Raw genomic sequence first — 22,208 nt, 5'->3', positions numbered from 1 at the left:
GTTGTTCCCTCACTGTTTGCTCTTTCAATCAAATGAAAAACATGCAGTTGAATTCACAATTTGTTCTTCTTTAGTTAGGCTTGTATGGGTCCCTGTACAGAGAAAACAAGTCTGTGGGGATGTGTGTGTGTGGGTGTTGTCCTGTAAAGTGCACATCGCTTCTTTTCCACAGAATTTGAGGTGAACTATTTGTGTGTGTGTGTGTGTGTGTGTGTGTGTGTGTGTGTGTGTGTGTGTGTGTGTCTGTGAGCTTGTACCTCTGTCTTTATGAGGACCAATTGACAGAAAACAATGCATGCATGTACTCTCACATTACTCTGGCTGTTATGACTTCCTGCAAATGCAAACCAAACATTTCTTACTGCTGCTGAATCACTGAATCACATTTAAGGCAACCACAGACAAATCAACCTGGACTGGAACCTTAAAGAGTATCTTAAAAGGTGCCCTGTGAAGTTTTCTTGTTAACAAACTTAAATTACATTTACATTCAGTGTTATCACAAAAATGCATTCAACAAACAAGGGTGTTGAATGCATTTCCTTCCTGATTTTTAAATTCTGTATTGTCAACATTCACGTTATAACTATCTTACAGTCTTCCTTCCTGCCCTTGCTGCCGCATTGCTGCATTGCTTGACAAATTACCCACACCTGAAGATCAGTGGAATACTGTGAAACCATTGGCAGGAATACGCACTGCGTAACCAGCGTGCACACACATGTGTGTCCTTGTGTGCTACTAGCGGTCAAAATATCCACAGCTTTCAAAGCAACTGAAAATCCTGTTTGTGCTGACCTCAACTCCTCACCTTCCTGCAGTAGAGTTGTGCTTCAGGACTCTGTCACATCACTGTGGCGGGTGGCCACAGGTGCAACAAAGCACACCCAACCACACCCATCAGGCCAGGCCTTAAGATCAGAGTTGTGGTCGCCATGTAGGTGTAATGATTAAAGGGAGGGGTTGAATCTAAGAAATGCATCATATAAAAGAGGATCCTCACTAACATAGAGGAACAATCTTGAGTGTTGTGTGAGACCACACTCCCTCATTATCATGGATGACGCATGGCTACAACTCTCTCTCAGGCACATGGATTAAAATGAAGGCTGACATTCAAGCCAAGAAACCACTAATTTACCTTTCACATAGTGTCACTACAGGGTGGCTGCAAGATTACACACACACACACACACACAGACTTACCCTGTTTACCCTTGTCTAAATGTAGCCCTTAATCTCACCTTGAAACAAGTCTTCATCCTAAAATGTAATGATTTATTTTATGAGGAGTTTTGTAAGTATGTCCCCAAAACATAACGAATACGTGTCACACACACACACACACACACACACACACACACTCTGAGGACACACTAACTCTGCCAAAGCAAATACTTCCACCAAAGAGAGGCATTGGCAGTGTAAAAATATTAAAACATTAACCTGTGAATATAACACAGCCATTGAATATGAACTCCTTGACAGGTGTAGCTGAATAAAATATAATCAAACCTTCGGTCACAGACGAGGCTTTTAACACAGGCTCAAAAGCCCCGATGACAGCCATACATTATCATGACTCATCACTTAGCCTTGAGCAGCAAGTAAGGCCTAGTTATATGACTTTACCACTGTTTGGTGCCATCATTTTAAAATGTTGTAGACAAGATCATGTGTCAAAAATGTCAAAGCATGCCTGAACATATTCCCCTTCCCATTAACCCAAAATAACCATAAAAGACGAACCATCAATACGGACTATAATCCACCAGTCACACAGTGGTAGTGCTGATTTGATGTGCTCCTGCTGATCATCCCTGCTCTCTCTGCAAACAGCATTCATATTCTTTCTTTATTCAACACCCTGGAAGCCACAAATGACTTATCCTGCAGAAACTTTCATTTGTAGGTTTCTCAGCTTGAGTGTGATATTACTGCATTGGAGTGGAAGTGCTAACTTGCAAAAAAGGATCAAGATAGATGCCTGGAGAAAATGGCAAAAAGGCAAAGATAGTAGAGTTCAGGTGAACGTCTTGTGTTTGAAAAATGCTCTCTACAGAGTGATTTACAAGGGATACTTCTATTCTAAAGGTCTCTGGCTTTTTATTTGTCTTCAAAGGATAGGTAACAGTGACATAAATTATGCGAAGAGAAAAAAATGCACCAATGCTCCCTGCTGGATTTAAACCCGCAAACCCCTCTAGGCCATCAGAATATGTCTCTTTGACATGTTTTTTGATGGTTACATTTGCTGCAGGTGAGATATGAGCCTAAATCTCATTTGACGTTTCTCCTAATTAATAAGGAAGACCAAGTTAAGGATTTGCATTTTGCATTTGCATTATAACGAGTCAACATTTTTTCCAAAAAGCAGCAGGTGAGTTTAAAACCAAATGACATTGATCTGCTCAATAAGAATCTTTTAAAACTGCAAACGTTGCTACTACTAGCACCATCACCAGCACCCTGACTACTGATAAGGCTGCCTTCCACATCAGGATCATTAGTAGTCACAATATAATTACTATTATTTAAGTCACAAGACCATCTGCAGCAATTACTATATTCCTGTCATTCTTACACATTTGTAAATATTCTTGTTAACAAGTCATTGAGGCATCTCTTCCGCCTGACTAACAATGATTACAAGTCAGCAATGGCATTACCACATAGAGTATGAAACATGGAGAGACAATAGGTCAGCCATAAAAACTGTGAGTAATGGAGAATTGCAATTTATTAGATGGCATGGGCAAACAATCATTACCAGAAAAAAAGAGTAACTGCGTGGCAAAAGGCAGAGGACACATGAGCACATTATGGTGGAAACATGATACAGCAACTAGTGGGAGGGTTGTTGTTTTCTACTGTGGCTGCAGTGGAACAATGCAGTGAGCTAAAATGGAAAACTGTGCTCTCCAACTGTGCCTATCAAAGGTGAGAAAAAAAGCTCTGCAAGCATTTGTTGCCTACTGTTCTGTTGAACTTAAAAATTCTGTAACTGCACTGCAGCTCCAGTTAAATTTCAGAGCTTATTGGATGTTTTCTTTCAGCGTACTGACAGCTGCACCAATCACCCCACTAATGAAAGTGCACTGCTGTAGCACGGTGCCAGGGAGTGTGGGAACAGCATGCATGTGATTGTGTGTGGTTTGCAGTGTGTATATGCATAGTGTGTCCACGGAGGCGAGTTCTGTGCGTGTGGAATTTATGTGTGCCTCTTTTCATTTACCAAAAGCCACAGCCACTCAACATGAGGTGCCACCCAGCAGGTCTAAAAATTCAACCACATGGACAGTATTCTGAGCGAGAGTTACAGTACTGTGGCTGCTACTGCACACACTGCTATCGATACTGGAGGCTAGCTAGATTAATGTCTGTTCTAGTGTACGCCATGCCTTTGGGCAAAGCTCCACCTCCACTCCTGCCTTCTCAGCCGTGGCTGGAAAATATTCATGAATTGGCAACGCTCTATTAGGCTGTCACTGGCTTGGGTGATTAATGAGGCCGGCACATGTGGACAGCAGGCTGCCAACCGACCAACTGACAGCGTGAGCTGACGGGGAGGGGCGGGGCTGGTCGAGCTGGAGCCAAAGTCAAATGGGTTTCAGGTGATGCTATTGCTGAAAACAGACCATTACACAAACACACACACACAGACACACAAATCCAGGCATGCTGTCATTTTCTGCATTTTCTGTTGAATGAATGAGGGTCACATGAGAGAGTGCAATCAATATGGCCACGTCATTTCCTTGACTGTCTCCCTCTTCTAGCAAAGGTATAATTCCATTGTGGTTACCTCCTCCTCCTCCTCCTTTAACCCCAATCACTATATTTCACCTCTCTGACATCTGCCAAAAAGCATCCTCTCCTCTCCTCTCCTCTCCTCTCCTCTCCTCTCCTCTCCTCTCCTCTCCTCTCCTCTCCTCTCCCATTTCAGACTCCCCTTGGTATCTTCTATCTACCTCTCATCTTCCTTCATTTCTTTTCATTTCATTTAATTTCCTTTCCAGTCCTCTCTTAGCCCACTGACACAGAATAAGAACCTCCGCACCCACACACAACCAGAGGGAAGAAGAAAAGTAATGTTGAAATGAGTTTCTTTTCTCCAAACTCACCATTATTAAAGTCAGAGGGTGCCTAAAAGGTTCAGTTGTTATCACTGTTCACACCAGCGCTGAATTAATCAATTCAGTGTGAAATAAATGTCATAGAAAAGGAATCTGAGCCCTGAATTGGAAAAATGACTGACAGGTACAGGAACATCTACAGTAGAAGGAAAAACAACTAATGATGTATTTCTGACCCTTGCTGTTATAATGGGTAGTGGGGTGTGGTTAAACTATGATTCAATACACAGTAATTTCTTTAAGTAGGTTTAAGCAAAATTCCCAATTTCTGCATAATCAAATGCCATCATTTGCAAATTGTATAAAAGAGGGAAAAACTTGTTAAAAAAACTGTATCCTGACATTTGCATTATTTACTGTAACTGAATTTGCACACAAACACACACAAGTTTTGGTTTAATATATGGAACATGACGCTTCAATGGATAAATCTTGTCTGAAAGGTTATAAATGAAAGAAGACTCTAAAGTAAAGACCAAAAGACAGTCAAAGAGGAAGTTGAAAGGCAGAAGAACTGAGAATTGAGATAGGCGGGGTGGGCGGTTCACAGTGGCTCATTGCCATCTCTGGGCTGTCTGACACATGGTTGATGTCTCAAGACTATTTCCTTTCTTCAAAGCTTGTGCTGATTAGGAAAAAGGTTAGTGGGTGCCACTCGGGGTCACGGTGCCTTTGTCTAGGGAGTTGTAATTACTGCTTGCTAGGCTACAAGAGGGTGGGAACAGGCTATGATTTAATCTTCCTCCCTATTTACGAAAATAACTTCCGTCGAGGAGATTTTCAAGCTTTTTCAAGGTCATTCACTTTAGTATCTTCAGAATCTAATGAGTGCTTTTGACAAGGAGGCAGTCAGATTCACTGGTGGATACAGCTGCAAACGCCATCCTCATTCTCTTTTGTCTGTCTTAAAGATGTGTTTTGATCATCAGCAGGTGGTGCTGGGAAATGTACACACAGTCTCACAGACATCACAGAGATTGAAGGCTGAAGACAGATTATACACGACAGTGCTACGTGTTGTGTCATTATTTTAATTAAAGGATGATGATGACTTTGAAAAAAAGAAAGCATTCCGCAGGACATGTAATTTACTTTCATTTGCAGACGAGGGAGTTTTAAGCTGTGGAGTGCAGCAGCTGCTTCAGAAGGGAGCGTGTCACAGGGTGAGATGTTGATAAACACTGCATCTGTTGTTAGAACACAGTCGGCGTGCGTGCGAGATGCCTATGCGCGCTAACACGTGTTAAAGGATACCAGACATTAAACAAAAATGTTTGCACTTTGTTGGCAGATGCAGGGATGTGGTCGTGAGGGTGTGAATGCAGTACTCACAGTCAGCCTGTGCACAGATGAGGCAGGCGGTGGTGCTGTTAAAGAAGGTGAGAAGGCCGGCTACAGCCAGGCTGATGTCAGTGTTGGTTGGCCTCAAGTCCAGAGTGGTGAACCGGGGGAACTGAACCTTGAGAATGTCCTCTGGAGCCACCTTGACATAGGGCACCTGCACAGAGACGCTGATGTCAGGCTATCTGTTGCATTTTAATCATTTGCAGTTGATTTCCACATTTCGCAGTCATGTTTAAAAATGCAGCAGATGTCTGCAGACTGGACAACCGTAAAAGAGACAAAAACAAGAGAAAATGAGCGTTTGAACTACAGAATAAAAATAGTATGATGCCAGCAGACAAACAAAAGAAAGAATAGCTCTGTAGAAATCGGATATGAATCTGTTATGATAAACTGCAAGCAAGGATAACCCAGGGGTCTGTGGTAATGTGCATATTCAGAGTACACATATTTTTCAGTGACTGAGGCACTAAGGCTCATGTTAAGTACAAGTGTGAATCGAAAACTTATTTTTTGTTCCACCCACATAAACAGTTCCTTGTATGGGAAATCTTCAGTAAAACACCCCCTCACCCACTGTTTGTTTACCTGGCTCACTACAGAACAGACCAACTGTGTGTTACAGCTGACACACACACACACACACACACATACACACACACACAGTATGATAGGAGTAATGATGATATCATGGGGATGAATATTAGTGCAGTCTGAACATTATTACATTAATACATAAGAATAATCTGAGGTCATCATTAGTGATGTTAAGAGGAGACACTACAGGGGAACAGGGTAAAACCTTTAACTAATAGATATGATCAGGGCACTTTCCTAGTTGATTACTTACATTAACACAATTGTTTTTTGTATTGCAAACTTTCTTAATATTTATGTTTAAATTTGCACTTGTATGCATATATTTCCAGAACAGGAATCTGAACATTGGATAATGCCATTTAAAACTCTTGTTTCATTTTGTTAGCACATTATTGACATTAAAACCAAAGGTTTTTCCAGAAGGTATGTCGTATATCTTCTTTTTATTATACCATAAATCAGAAGTACTGTCAAGAGTCACAAAAAAACAATTTTGCCATGTTTTAAGGGCCACAATATAAAAATTAGGCTATGAATAATATATGTACAAACTCCTCATTCAGAATACAGATAGAAATAGAGTTTGGTGGCTTTAAGTGCTACTGAAGTGGAGATTTCAGGCTGTGGAAAAAAAACGTATTTTTCAGAGAACAGAATATATGAATTTATTGTTTTAACCACTGTTCCTTAAATCGTAATGGGGAGAATTGGCTTTGTACTAAAGCACAAGAAAGACTAGAATTACCACATCACTGTCTTATGCCTCCACCATCTAGCCGAGTTACAGTTTACATCAATGTCTGTCCACATTCAATATAACTTAATTAAATAACAGGTATTAAGTGTATTTCACTATTTTGACATCTATAAATCCAGTGAACAAATGCTGTGTTCATTTTTTACATCGGACTGAAAGAGAGCTTCGTCACATGATGCAACAACAATCACCTGAAGCTACATAACAATCAAACCAATGAGCTTGTGGTGAACTACCAAAGGAACAGGAGGTCTCCTGTCTTGGTTCCTAATCTGAGTTGAGGGTCTACAGAGGATGTTGTTGCTGTACAGATTTAAATAAAATTGATTTGGCTTGACTTTATTAAGCTTTGTTGTTCTTGTCACGCTGTATATATATATATTAGTGTGTGAGTTCATTGAGAGAAACAAGAAAAGGAGTCAAGGTCCTTGCATGTGTTCACTTGTTTGGCTGATAAGGTTGATAGAACACGAAGTTGCAGCCGTGACAGTAGACAGTACATCAAATACGGATGTTACTACAAATAAGCATTTTAGCATTTTTCGGTTTTAAGATGGCGCCGCACGAGTGGCAGCCAAGTTTTGTAAATTTCCCCGTTGTGGGATTGATAAAAGAATATCTTTACCAGACAACCTGGGAGCAGAGAAGATCTATACAACTGCCAGAGTTTCAAGTTGGGAATGCTAGATTAATGCCCCCAATTCAGGATCTGACCAAATATAAAATATGGTCACAATCCCCCTTCTGTTCCTGAGTCATAGCGTTGAATGACCGCCAGAAAAGCAGGGACATTATGATGTTGCAGTGAATTTGGTCTTTGACTTTTTTGTCAAATCACTTCATCATCACTTCATCATTTTTTCATATTAGAAATGTATGTAACATTTCATCATAATTAGTGTGTGAATTCTTGAGTTAAGGCCACCTGGTCACTGTGACCTTTACCTTTGATCACCAAAATTTAATTGGTTCATCCTACAGTCCAAACGTGGAACGTGTGTGCCAAATTTGAAACATTCCTTCTACGTGTTCCTGAGATATCTCGCTCATGAGAATGGGATGGACAACCTGAAAACATAATGTCGTCGGCCACGGAGGCATAAAAACAGTGGCAGTAAGGTTAACATGCTCACTCCCAGCTTTAATTTGAGGGTGGTTACATCGACATCAGGTGAACAGTGGAGGAGTTGCAGTCCTTCTTATGCAAAGTCATCCAATTTTATTAGAACAAAAGAAATTGGACTATCAAACACATATTTAAGTAAGTACATAAAGGTACCATATCTAATAATTTCAGTAATTTGTAGTCATTGAGCGACTGAACTCTTCAGTCAACAGACATCACTGACTGAAACAGGTGCTCTGTTAGACTGAGGTCAAAATGTATGTGAACAGCCTCAAACGCCCACAAAGTCCTAAGTCAGCATCTTCCTAGGTACTGCTAAAATCGAATGCACTGCTGGACTCGTAAAAATAACAGAATACATTTGACTGTTCAAAAAAAGCCCTCTGAAAACAATGTTTTTCGTGAGATAATTAAAATTAGACTGAATAACGTATTGATTATTGAACTGAAAATTCGACCACATTAAAGATCCAAAAACATATGTAATAAGGCGTGTATGTATTGCCAGTAGTCAGAGCAAAGATCAGACACAAGTATTAAGTAAAAGAAGCCAGCCAAGCCTTCAGTAAGAATCAATAAATACACAATTCTTCCACCCTCGCCCCATTGTGAGGCATACAATCTTCAGTGAAATTGATTGCAGTGTTTTCACAGCGTTGATTTGCTGTAGCTATACAAATATCTGTGTTCCTTAGCTGCCCTAATGAATTCATCATACCACCCCCACTGAACTAACAGGTATGTCTAACACAGGCTCATCTCGACTGTCAGAGGGGAGGTTAAGTACATCGCAGCTAACCTTGCAGCCTTCAACACTCCCTGAACACAACAACAAATAGGAATGGAGCTACCTACAAATCTGCTGAACTTCAGGACAATCATAAACCACATTCCACTCCGATTCAAGCACGTCTCCAACTATTTCCCTCCAATGAAATCCATCTCTGCTTCAGTTCTCCATGTGATGATGTAAACAGGTGCATGTTGCTGGGGCTGTCAAACAGTGAGGCCTGGGAGGAAAGAACGGGAAGGCCGACAGTGCGAAAGAGTGTGGCAGGTGTCGGGTCGGTCAACTGGCAAAGCATTGCGGTAGAGCGCAGTGGGGCTTGAAGGGGATGCGGGAGGACATGCTGGGTCCGAAAGGAGGGACAGTGAAGGGAGCCTCTTCATCATGGCAGATTGCCTGTCTGTGTGGTTCCCAGTGCCCATACATTGCTTTCCCCCTCGTCCCCATATCCCCTCGATTGGTTTTCCATCCCTGCCCATCAGGGTGTAATGGAGTCCCTGGGTGTCTCGATGGATGGAGGTGCGGCCACTACTGACAGTCCCTGCTGGAACGCCATTCATTCCTCTCAAAGAGTCCTAAAACCTGGGTAATAGCAGAACACCACACTGGGGAAATGTGCCCCTCTTCAGGTGTGTCCTTCATCTTCCTCGTTGCATTTGTACAATTTCTCACTGCCCTTTTCTCATTTCTGTCCCCCTCTCTCCCGTTCCTCTCCATACCCCAGATTGTTTACTCTTTTTTTCCACTTCTCCCGCTCTCTTCTCTCTTTTCAGCACTGCGGACTGGTGCTACCCGTCCTCTTTCACTTACAAACCTGACACGCTTCGATAGGCTGTATCTGAGGCAGCAGGGGGCTTAGAAAGCCGCTTACACAAACACACACATATTCACACGCACACACAGATACATACACTTTGTCCTTTTCCGTCCTATCTGCCCATTGGACCCTATTGCTTCCAGCAAAAGGGAGAAATGCCGGCATCTCTTGGGAATTACTTGGCTTTGAGTCCCGATTTGTCATCAAATTCCACAGCATGCAGCCTTGATTCACACTGAAAATGCCTAACTAGACTCATCATTTCTCTAAAAATAAGTCCATGGAAATATTTCATTATCATGCATTTTTATCTGGTGAAAAAACACTTGATCTGCAATATTTACAACTATATTTTAAACATATCTTTTTGCATTTGGTGTTTACTGGGGTGTAAGCTTCCAGCAAGGCCTGGCAAGAGAGGGCCTTATCTATACATCATGCCTTAACACACTGCCAGCTGGTTAGAGCAATATGATTAATTGGTTGTTAACCAGCGACAGGCACTATCCTCCTCATGTGGTGGAGTGACAAAGTGTTTTGAATCAAGAAGAAGTTAAAACAGGGGTACTCCAAGCAAAGAAAATCAATCTTCACATTACTAACAGCAAGTTGTCAGCCACATCAAAGCCTCTTGCCAGACTTCTTATCTGCAACCAGCAGCTAGTATCAATCACACTGTTGGTCGATTAATTCCAAAAATGAAAACAGAAAAATCTTTCCTGCATGTGTCTTTATAGACCACAGCTTCAAAGACTCTGTGAGCCCAACAGGTGCATCACTTTCAGTCTAGCAAACTCACAGGTTTGCATGGCAGCACTCATGGATACTAACCTACAATGAGTCATTTTAATGCCAAATTGGCACATCATGTCGCGAATTATGTAAATTTATTGTAATGGTCAGTGCCACTCTTTGTTCAGGTTTATGGGGATCGCTCTTAGTGACAAAAATACAAAGAATTCTGCAGTTTCCCTGTTGTTTTGCTTTGCTTGAGTCTCCCTGCTCCCATCAGCCTCGTTTCTGTTTAAAGTGTAAAAGTTCTGATAACCCACTGTGCCTTACCTGTTCAGCACATAATGGCGGTCAATTTCAGGGACTATCTGGTGAACATGACAATACATTTAATAGATAGCGAGACACATATTTACCTCAGGAGTTGGCGACCAAAGACAAGATTACAAAGAGGGCATTGAACAAACATTAAACAAGCCAGAAACATGACTACAAAATGAATGTTGCTCTTTACCTGCTTGATGTCAAAATAACCTGTTTGCTAACATGTTCACCATTACAGCTTTATATCGTGATGTGTCAATGCTGCGTTCACGGCTTGTTTCAGCCATTCACCTTCACCATAATTAAATCTAACACAGTAAACATGATTCCATAGTCATTTTGTACATTGTTTTGTGTTATAGTGGTGTTACAGTTTTTGTCTACTTTCATGTGACTGGCTTTTCTGAGCATAGCTATCTGTCATGGGAACACAATGATTCATGGATGTGTTTGGTTACTTTAGCTGAAAATATTTCCTCCAGTCTGGTTCATTGCAATATTATGAGTAGAGGCAGCAGTAAGATTTAAGTACGTTTTTCCAATGATTATCTATTTGGCTAACGTATCAAAAGTTATTAGGGAAAATGTAAACAATTTGTGGATATTAGTGACCAAGCTGTAAAAATGAGATGGAAGTATCTTTTAAAAGCATCCGCTCAGGGTCATGGCACTTTTGGTGTGGGAGTGAGGCTTATTACATCTGAAAATTGTGAGGGAAAGAAATTCTCAGGCAAACAATGAAGCCCAAGGTAACCGCTTCGCTTTTAATAAACTGGTAGCTCCGCTGTAAATAGAACTAAACTCCATGGTGACTGCTTTGGAGAAAGACAGTCATGTACCAGGGTAATGAAGGTGAGGAGAGGGCAACAGAGAGCAGGTGAAAGACAAAAAAAGGGAGAATGGAGAAAGGGATAGAAAGAAGTGATACCTAGACTGACAGAAGAGGAGAGCGATGAAGCGAGTTTGAGAGTGAGAAGGGGGAAACTGTGTACAGGACAGGAAAAGAGCGAAACATAATAGACATAAACAGAGAGTGAGGAATGGCAAAGGGGTTGCAATCAGCACTCATTAAGTGTGTCATTGAATTTAACAGTGTAAAATTAGATTTTGTTGTCAAAGGCAATCTGTCTCATATTCTCCCCTTTATTGGTTCATTTCTCAAGACAAACAGTTTCAGGGGATTCAATAACAACATAAGCATTTAGCTTTGTTATTGTTTGGTCTCTGTGGGCTGCAAATACATTTCACGTTACAGCGGAGTATTGTGGCTCTCGTGCATTATTAAGGAGAAGCTGTACTTGCTATTAGAAAGGGAAATCATAAAAGTTGGTTATGCTGAGTACTGGACATCAGTACTTTTTGGATGCCAACTGAAATATGTCTCTAGCACCAAGTATCAAAAGCTGTACAGTACGCAAAGTGTCCATCAAGTACTTGGAAGTCAGATTCTAATGAATTCAAATGAATAAGGAGCAAAAGCAGGCCCAAGTCTTTTTTAAATTATTGTCATTATGACTAGACATTTCCTAATTCAGGTAGTATTCTTGTAACATTTTGTACTGTTATTGTTTTAAACAAATGTACAATTGCTTTAAACGTTTGTTAATTGAAAAAAGTATTGTGCAAAAATCCCTCAGTGGCAGTTATCGAAACATGTATTGTTTTGGTATTGATCCCCCAAGAAACATTTTGGCAGCAGTCTTAAAAATTACAAAACAACTAAGAACCTTTGTAAAGAGGAGCCAAAAGATGTCCTTACTTTAAAAACAAGGGACAACTGTACCTTTTCGTACAGCCCAACTGCAGAGGGAACAGCACTGTCCAGTGTTTTTTCAGTGTGTGTGTGTGTGTGTGTGTGTGTACAGCACAGAAACTGAGTCTGCTCACTCTGGCTCCGATGTGTTCTCTTGTCCATATGAATGTGTATGTGTGTGTGTGTGTGTGTTTCCTGTAGTGTGACAGAAAGGTTGGCAGGTCTGCAGACAGAGGTTTGACAGGCGTTTAATGAGGAAGCTCTCACAGGACACAGGCTTTGCACAAATAACACACACACTAGTGCACAATTGCACACACAGTGAGCAGTGATAGGCACCTTTGTTTGGCTGAAAAAAAATACCTAAACCCAGTTACAAAGTGCTTACAATATGTTTGCCTTAATTATACCAAGATTGCACTTTGATCTGCTCAGATTAGCGACTAAAACAAGAATTAAAATGAACTGGCACATTTTCAAACGGCTGAGCTAGTGATGTTTTGTTGGCTGCTTGGAAACACCCAGGTTTTTCATTGCTATGTATAAGCCATTGCTGTATATCAATAACCTTTGATAACCCCTCTTCAATGGAAAATTCGAGGTTACATTCAAGAAGGGTAGTTTCAAATCTGACCAGGCATTAGTGAGGAGACCGTTGCTGTGAGTGGAGTGGAGGTGAAAGCTAATTTCCCTTCCGTCAAGTCCAACAAGCTCTGGGTTGCCTCGGTTGTTGAGCTGACAAGTGCCCAAGTCATTCCGCTACCTGTCCGCTGTGAACCTAACAGGAGCCTGCCGGGAGGGGGTCCGAGTGAGGGGAGGTGAAGAGGAGGTGGATGTGCAGTAGTGCCATATGGAGAGCAGAAACATAATGAGCAACTACATCTGTTGGCTTGGACTCAAAGGGGCAGCGGAACAAAACTCTGTTTAATAAAGTATCACTGCACTTTTATTGGTCTTGGAACACATCAGGCACGGCTGTAGGAAAGTTAGTATTAGCGCTGTTCATCAGAGTTTGAAGTGACTCATTTACACTACAGCACGTTGACCTGGCTATCAATTAGCATACAACACATGCTTGGCAGAAAGAATGAACTGTCCTTGAAACACTCGGCACTGCAGCCAAGTGGACAGCAGCCATTCAGTCTCAGTGAGCTGAATACAAGGTCCGTTGAAACCAGACGGAGAACAGTTCGTTTACCATCAAAAAGTGGACACAGCTAATCAGTTTGGAGATCAGCAGTCGTCGAAACCCAACCAATGGCATAACACAGAGTATGAAGCCTGGCTGGATGCAGCCTATTGCAAGCCAGAGAATTACGTTGGCCACTGAGCATTAGAGAACAGATGCTGTTGAAGACATTGTCCATTAGTCAGCAAATGTGATGCCAAGGCTTGAATGCCAGAGTGGAGTTGGCAGGGATGATGTTGAACAGTGGCAGGAGATGGAGGAGGGCAGGTGGTAGTCTATTATGTCTACCTGATCCCCTTTCGAACCAAAAGGTTTATGGGGGATTTGGGACGCCAGCTGTTGGCATTCAGAAAAAGCAGAAAAAAATCTCAAGGGAGCGAAAAGGGAGGAGATGAGATGCTGGAGCTGGGAGAGGCCGAGTGTCAATGCCGCCCTACAAACAATCTCCATCTCAGTCTCAGCCCATGCAGCCAGATCTCTATTTGGGGTAGTAATGATCCTGCATTGGGTCCCAGCGGTCAGAGCGGAAGCAGACCAGTGATAAAGATGAAGTGGGCTGCGGATCCCACGGTGCCTTTTAGGAGAATGGAACATTGACCACGAGATTCTATCTCATTGATCAGCCAGTTCAGAGAGAAAAAAGTTCCTTTCCTCCAGAGAGGCCATCTCCCCTCTCTGCAGCTCTATTTCAGAGCAAATGTCTTTGTTAAAAAAGACAGAAATGCTTTTGAGCACCCCTGTTTGGCAACCAGCTATGTTGGTATTATCGTAATCAGTGAGGATAAAAAAAGACACCACTAATTTAATATGGGGAGCTGTTGAAATCCTCCTACCTGATTAAATGCAGTAACATTTACCAGTACATATGGTCTTAAATGCCCACTGCAATTCTATCTGTGTTTATCAAGCATGGGAAAACATGTTTGTATTGTTGCATCAATAAAATTCTGTAAGGGGCTTTGAGTGGAAAAGTGTTTTGGTTTTTTTTTTTAATCTAACAGTGGGCTTAATCCAGTTCTGGGAATCTAGCCAAATGTTTGACTTACACCACCCAAACAAAGCACAGCTTAACTTTACACAACAAAATTGGCAAATAGTTTGCCAACAAATCTTAGAGAACCTGGCCTTTGAGTGAAACACAAACATGTTGATGGAGAGACAAACGACTCAAATGTTCTTGATGAGTTTTAGTTCACAGACTGAAAATGGCACTGCATCAATTCAGTAAGCAGCTGGCGAGATGCTGAGCAGTATCAGCTGAGTATTGTCTCTTTCCGCACAAGACAAAACTCTGCTACTTGACACAGCTGAGTAAGACAAAACAACAGCAACATTGTAATATGGAGCAGAGTCCCTTTTCATACCCTTGATGACAACAATCAGGTAAATTGAAAGCCATTTTGCTCGCTGCTCACCTGGGAGCCAGTCTGTTTTCCTTTGCTTTCATCTAAGGGATGAAATCAAGAGACTGCTCTGCTTCTTGATGACAAGATAGTGGATTTGGATATGCACATGGTGGTTATGCTGGTGTGGCCTTGACAAGACAGATCAATAGCGTTGTGAGGAAAGGGTCAGCAGAGGTGCAGACGACAGCTGTGCTCCTCTAATTACGATCAGGCAGAGACAGAAGAAGCACCTGCGCTTTGTTTGCAAGCAGACTGAACAGAAGAAGCCTGCACAGAGTGACACCCTGCTTAACATCCTCATGCTCTTACACAAATGTACTTACAGGATTTGTGCAAGTACACACAAAATGTAGAGAAATTGTGATGTCATTATCTATCATTCACCACATGAATTAAAGTCATTAATAATTTTGTGCCGTCTTGTGCCTGACTGTGCTTATTGTAGCCTGAGCAGCTACACACATAAACACAAAACACTTGTAGGTAAAAAAATGCTTCTTTGCACTACATTTGATGAACGCACTGCAATTTACTGAGCACACTTTAATATTATTTACTGTAAAAGATCATGTATATGTGTAAATAAATATTGCCATTTACTGTATGACAGTCCCTATGAGATTCAGATTTACTGTCTGCAAAAATTACAGCCCAACTGACAGCCCATATTAGTTTCTTGCAGATATATTGGTATATGGGTATATGTTACCCTAGTCAGTAACTGCAGTACAGAAATGTCGAGGATAACATTGAAAGTAATTTCAAAACAGTCTCTATTTCACAGTTTGTCCTTCAAAACACTGAGTGTTTAAAATGGTTCATGCACTCAGTTTATATAGTGGTCACAATTCTTACCCAAACTAAATTTCAGTCATGTTTATTAAAAAAAAAAAATGTTAATGTTATCTGTCTCAGTGGAAAAAATGCATAATGGCAAAGACATTTTGATTTTACATTTTGAATTATTGATACTGTTTGACTCAAAAAGCTGGGATGGGGTGCAATACACAAACCATCTCAAACATGTGTACTAATGGTGAGGCTAACTCGATCCTCTTGGCTAGTTTTGAATGACTACAGAAAACTTGCTAACAAGCTTAACATTGGCAAATTAGTACAAAAATAGGATCTCTTGGGGGATTCTAAATACATACTAAGACACCTCATTTAACTGGGCGTAGTACTTAGTACCAATGCTTACCAAGTTTCGTGTGAAACCTCGGGACAATGTATGAAAAACAAATGCTGTTTACAATCCTGAACATACAGCATGCTATGAACTAAAGATTTGGATTTAAAAAACTTAAAAAAAGAGGTAGAGGTGTGAGTCATTGTTGTAGCCCTCTCCTCCACTCTCCTTGTGATCCCCTTCACACTAAGCAGCGACTGATATGAGCATTTATCAGTTTACCATCCTGAGCATCCTAAATACCTTCACAGCGCACTCCATATGTTTAATTCTCAGATGGCGCCCTGGTATAATTAATGTAATAAACCAGTCATCTACAGTTTTACTTTGAAAGGACACTAAAGGGAACAGCCAGACTATCTACTGACTAAGTAGCAACAGAAGTTTAAAAACTCTAGTTTGAGACAAACAGTAAAGCTCTTTAAAAGTCCAAAAAGGGAAATAAATGTGTGAGGGATGATGCAGCTCCACTTCTGAGACTTCCTCAGCTGAGCACCTTCCATTAAACCTTTTTTTACTTTCACTCCTGAGTCTAAGATTTAATTCCTAAGACTTTCCAACCCACAGGCACAGACAGATGGACACAAATACATAAAACTAAAACAGCAATTTCAATCTAAACAGAGCAAGTCTTCGTAGGATTTCTCGTATTCCTCTTCTTGATTTAGCTTTTATAAAACACTAGAGAACAAATTTGATAGTTTCTTTATTTGGATCCTAATGAATCCTAATGGTGACAACGAATGTTGAGTGGAGAGCATGAAAAAAGTAAAATAAATAGATGGAAACTTGAGTGTCGGAAGGGGAATTGTATTCAGCTGTGTAATTTGCATAACATTGCAATGCATTGTAGGTCTTTTTTTGAGTGCGCAATCTGAAAGAATACTAAGCTGTTAGGGTTTAAGAAATGCAGAAACCCATTGAGATTCAACAGACACCTTACTGCTCCTCAACTGAATAACCAAGCTGCTTATATTTTCCAATTCATACTATGTACATGATAGTGATGTTGCTCCTCCCCCAGCTGGTCGTGCTGCGCTCAGAAAAAATGTGGATCGGATCAGATCTGATTACTGGTTCTGACCAATAATGTGTCACTTGGCGCCAAAACAACGTTGCTTTTAGCTGGATAATGTTTCACATACAGTATAGTAGTCTTAAAGTCCAATTATAGTGGAGAGCTGAACCATAAGCTGACCCCCCGAGCAGAGCAAGACTGACACAGCAGAACTAATACCACTCAGACAGAGAGATTCAGCGTGAGACTGATGGAGGGTGATTAGGGAGAGGCAGAGAGAGGGGTATCATACCATCCCTCCCACCCCCACCCATCTCTCCATTAGTTTTCTTAAGAATAGAGGATCTTGACCTGGTAGTCATCTATAGTTGGCGTCTGAGAGGGAGAAAGGTGTAGGAGATGAAATGAGAGAAAGAAAGGGAACAAGAGGAGACTTGAGAGAAGAAGAAAGAGGTGAGAATAAGAACATGAGAGTGACAAGAGCTGGGAAGCAATAGCTGATATTAGAGGAGGAACAAAGGTAGAGAGGTGAAAATGAGGTAAAAACTGTGGTAGGGTAAATGGAGAGAAGAAAAATAAATGAGAAAAGGGGCACCTAGTATGAAGATCGTGCTGTAAACCAATGCAGCAAAGGACAGAGGTGTTCGTAATATGGACAGAATAATGAAGGTCGTTCACTAAATCTGTGTCAATATTGTCCTCAGTTCAGTTTCAGTAACGTTCACAGATGTTCAATAAACAGCAGACACAGGTTAATTCAGTCCAAAGTAATTCACCATTTTCATCAGTCTAAGGTCATGTTACATAAATTTTACCCTTCTGTGTCTGTGATAAATATGAATCAAATGATGGTACATTTTGCATTTATATTGGAACTGTCCACTAATTTATGTCAAGATGTTTTTTCTGTTTCCTGGGATTTACTACAGGACTCTCTGCTGACGGGGACTTGGCTCTCTCTGGATGCTTCCAGGACTCTTTAACTCTCCCTTCACTAATTCACGCAGCTCTATTATTGGACATGGTAATAGGAAAAAAAAATTATTCTCAAAGACTGGAGGACACAAATTAAACCGTACTTCAGAGACTGGTTATTCACATGGAGAAAATTGTGATTTAATAACTTAAAATGTCACCATAAATGGGAAGGATCTTGGGGTCAATTTTGCAATATCAGGACTCAATTGGATCACATTTGTATTTGCATGTATATATGTATTTGTTTTTTTCTGTTTTTGTTTCATACTCCTATTCTTGATGGTTTGCATGTAACAATCACAAGTGGATGATATGCACTGTTGTGAGTTTTTGTGTCCTTGGCACTTGGTTGAGCTCCTCTTACTTACTTGTATTCCTTCCCCTGGGTGTGAATGTGCATGTCTCTGTGCAAGCGCGTGTGTGTGTATATTCAAGTTGGGTTTTGGGCATTGATTTTTGTGCGGTTTACATGCTGTTCTCAAAATGTCAGTAAATATAAAGATTTAAAATAAAGTCCTCAGTTGGTTAATCAAATAAAAAACAAGCTAGGTGCCATTGTGGAAAATGGAAAGGTGAATTGTTTCTATGATGTCAAATTCAAAATTTATAATATTTGTTTATGAGAAAGCAAGACAAAGAAACTGGTGCTTAGCCTTAATTGTCTGTCAAAATACCGACATTTGCAGAAACAACACCACACAGAGTTTCCAACCACCTGGCTGCTCAGTTGCACAGGAGAGGACTCAGTAAATGTTAATCCACACAACACCACCTGTTAAAACGTGACTTGCACTCTATACTTACTGGGCTGTCTCCATGACAACTGAGCAAACTAAACTGTGAGATCCTGTTGAAAGCTGTAGAAAAAAGCTAATAAGTGAAGAATGAACTTTATTTACAGTGAGAAGATGGCGTCCTGCTGAACCTTATGATCTGTTTGATTCACACATGAAGACATGGTGTTAAAACATAACTCTGGTTATTATAAACACAGTTACTTTATCTGTATTTGTTGTAGATCGCAGTGCCTCCAGCAAAATGAAGCTCCTACAAAACTCTAAAGCTGATGAAAATTAAACACATTCATTACCATGATTATAAGATAAAGAAAACTATATTATGCAATGATGTGTAACAGTGCATAAAATTTGTAGCCAATGGCATTATCAGCAGATACACAATCTTTAGGATTTATCAAATCACAGCCATTAATTATTTAATCATTTGCATCACAATACATAGATGCAGTGTTTTGTTTTATAGTTTATATTATAATGAAGACTACACATTAATGCATCACCAATTGTCAGTACAGGTTAAATTTCAAAAACTGTAATCAAAACATTTATTATATTTTTGCTTTCTTGACACATAAATTAGGTCACTCAATCTAACCAGGCAGGGTGTTTCGCTCTACAATGCCAGCTGTTAATACAATAAGAACAAAGAATGTCATCAAGGCAAAAACAAACTAATACTCGTGTGCTCTCCTTTTACTGGGTATTACAGAGAAGGTACAACATTTAGATGTCCACACGTGTGAGAGAGAAAGCTGAGCAGAAGTTGGCCATACAGGACGAACAGGCTATATGGAGTGCTGGCTTTGCTGTGACCAACTGTGATGCAGTGTCTGGCAGGGAGACGGTGTAAAGTGAGCACAGCCACCGTGTAAATGGTCTCTGGCCAGAGAGGATTTGCTGGGGATGGCTAGCTGGCTTTTCAAGTCACAAAAAGCAATTCCACACCATGTGTAGCACTGAGCTGCTGGACAACTCACCCATTTAAATCAGTTTGGACAGCGCTGCACACACTGAACGAAAACACAGCAGGATGAATATCTGGCCTCGTGAATGGGGGAGTTAATGAACGCACACTCAGATGTATGGCTTTCATATTCACTGAGTGACTTTCTTATGAATGCCTCACAATAATGACACAAATGAACCACTGGACCTGGAAAATCTTTTGCTACAAAAGCACGGAGAAAGGTTTTCAAATTTGTTCAATATCCATTCATGAGCAATCAACTGTGCCTCAGCATTGTCTGATGGCCCTGTTCAACAATTGCCCGTCCAGCCATGAGGAGGAACCCTGCAGAGTTCATTTACCCACTAATAAAGTAATCTTGAAAAATACCTTGGATTCCAAACTATCTTGGAATTAAACTCAGAACTTTTTCAGGGTTACCTCAACATTAGTGCTCACGATGCAGCAAAACACCTGAACACAGGAGACAGGAGAGAAAAAGGCAGAAAATGAGACGACGAGAGTGTCGGCGACAGAGTGAGGGAATGAGAAAGGCAGAGAAAACCTTAAAAGAAAACATAATATATACCGGTAGTTCTTGAACATTTGTACATAAATGACAGTGAGAAGCAATTTTCAGATTACTTAAGGCGTTTTTGGTATGCATCTGTGTATGTATGAAAGCACAAATCTCTCATTATTGCCCGTCTCCAGGGCTTGAGCTACATCACTGACCCGTAACCTCAATCCTGCATGCACTTTGTTTGCTCAGTGGACCTCAGGTTCACCTCTGAATCTAACCTGAGCACCACCTTCCCAAAATGCAGCAGTGTAATCTCTCTATACTCTTGCAACCAGATGGTTTTGCAAGCCCAAAGCAACCCCTGGACATCCGACTGGGCATTAATATTCATGACCACTTCTCACACATGTTTGAATCATAGAGGAATATGTTTTCCCCTCTTTAGCAGACACAGGGATGTTGTACATTTCATTCTTTGTGGCAGAGGAGAAGAATTTTGCGGTAAAACAAGGACTTGGAGCATTTAAACTGAGCTGAAGGTGGCAGGGAGAAAGAGCTAAAACTGAATTCAGATGAATTATTTGGCACATGAAAATTTAATCACTGACATTAACTCAATTTAGTTTGAAAGCTTCCTGTGGCTAATGGAAAAATGACCTTAGTCTATGAAAATAACAAAATGGGGATTTTAAATGGATGCTTGTGCAAATGTGAATGGGGGATGAAAAGTCCTTGGTCTATTCCGTTATATCTAAGTCACCACTTATACTGTAAATAAGAGTTATATTTCATATCCTTGAGATTCACAGGAAACAAAGCAACAACAAGAAAACTGCACTGCACATTTCACCTATTCTGGTTGGCTGCAGCAGCCAGCAGATAAACACCTGTACAGCAGTTGGAGACTCTCGTCCAAACCCCCAGTTAATGTTTCTCATTAATCAATATTAATCTGCCCTTCCTCCAAATCCTGACCCCAAGGTTTGCTTGCCATGCCACATGAGATGGAAACAAACTACCAACATAATGCACACAGTCACCCCTTTTCCTCCGTAGCAGTTGTTTTTCTATTAGTCACTATTAGCGCAAAACCCAGACGGGCTCAGTCCCTCTCCTCTCTCACCCCAGTGGAAGTGGCCTCCACAGCAGCAGTGGAACCAGCGGAGTGATTGATAGGGACTGGAAAATGATGTGCTGATCACCTAGTGGGGGCTGTCAGCTGCAATATTGCTGCCAGTGTCCCAGGCAACCAGCCACTGGAGCGCCAGCATCTGTGGCCTTACACTCACACTGAGGGATTACATGGTCAGGTGTAATGTGTGCGCAGTGGCAGGTGTCCACACACACACACACACACACACACACTCACACACACACACACACTCACACACACACACTCACACACTTATCTTCAGCTCGGCAGATATAGCATCGCAGACAAATACACACAGAAACAGTAAGATCGCCTGTTGATATTAGTTATGGATGTGACAAATATTCTATATAATACAATAAATTCTCATTCAGTCTTTATTACATTCATAACTAATTATATATTATCGATACACTGACACCAATTATTGTGAGCTCCATTAAACATGTGAATTAGGGACTTGGACACTAGTTTGTTGTGCTTAGTAGTTATTTGCCATCTATTCAACACAAAATCTGATAAAAAAAGAGACAAAGATAACTTTACCGTCTTGGTAAAATATGACATCAGCTTCAGCTTAACTCTCTCTCTCAGTCTCCTCTTGCTGTAAGCTTTTCCACCATGAAGGGC

General features: G+C 40.9%; 1 protein-coding gene across 1 annotated transcript in view; it reads right to left on the bottom strand.

The window, feature by feature from the left end:
• grik4 (glutamate receptor, ionotropic, kainate 4) overlaps positions 1-22,208 on the bottom strand; it is a 136,505-nt gene that overhangs the window by 75,263 nt on the left and 39,034 nt on the right. The window contains exon 4 of the mRNA XM_070828810.1: positions 5,469-5,634. Coding sequence (XP_070684911.1) covers positions 5,469-5,634 — 166 coding nt within the window. The remainder of the gene's footprint in view (positions 1-5,468; positions 5,635-22,208) is intronic.

This window comes from Pempheris klunzingeri, chromosome 4 (assembly GCF_042242105.1).
Source record: "Pempheris klunzingeri isolate RE-2024b chromosome 4, fPemKlu1.hap1, whole genome shotgun sequence".
In the NCBI taxonomy this organism is placed as follows: Eukaryota; Metazoa; Chordata; class Actinopteri; order Acropomatiformes; family Pempheridae; genus Pempheris; species Pempheris klunzingeri.
The sequence above is the reverse complement of the archived record's forward strand: the minus strand, read 5'-3'. Positions and strand labels throughout refer to the sequence as shown.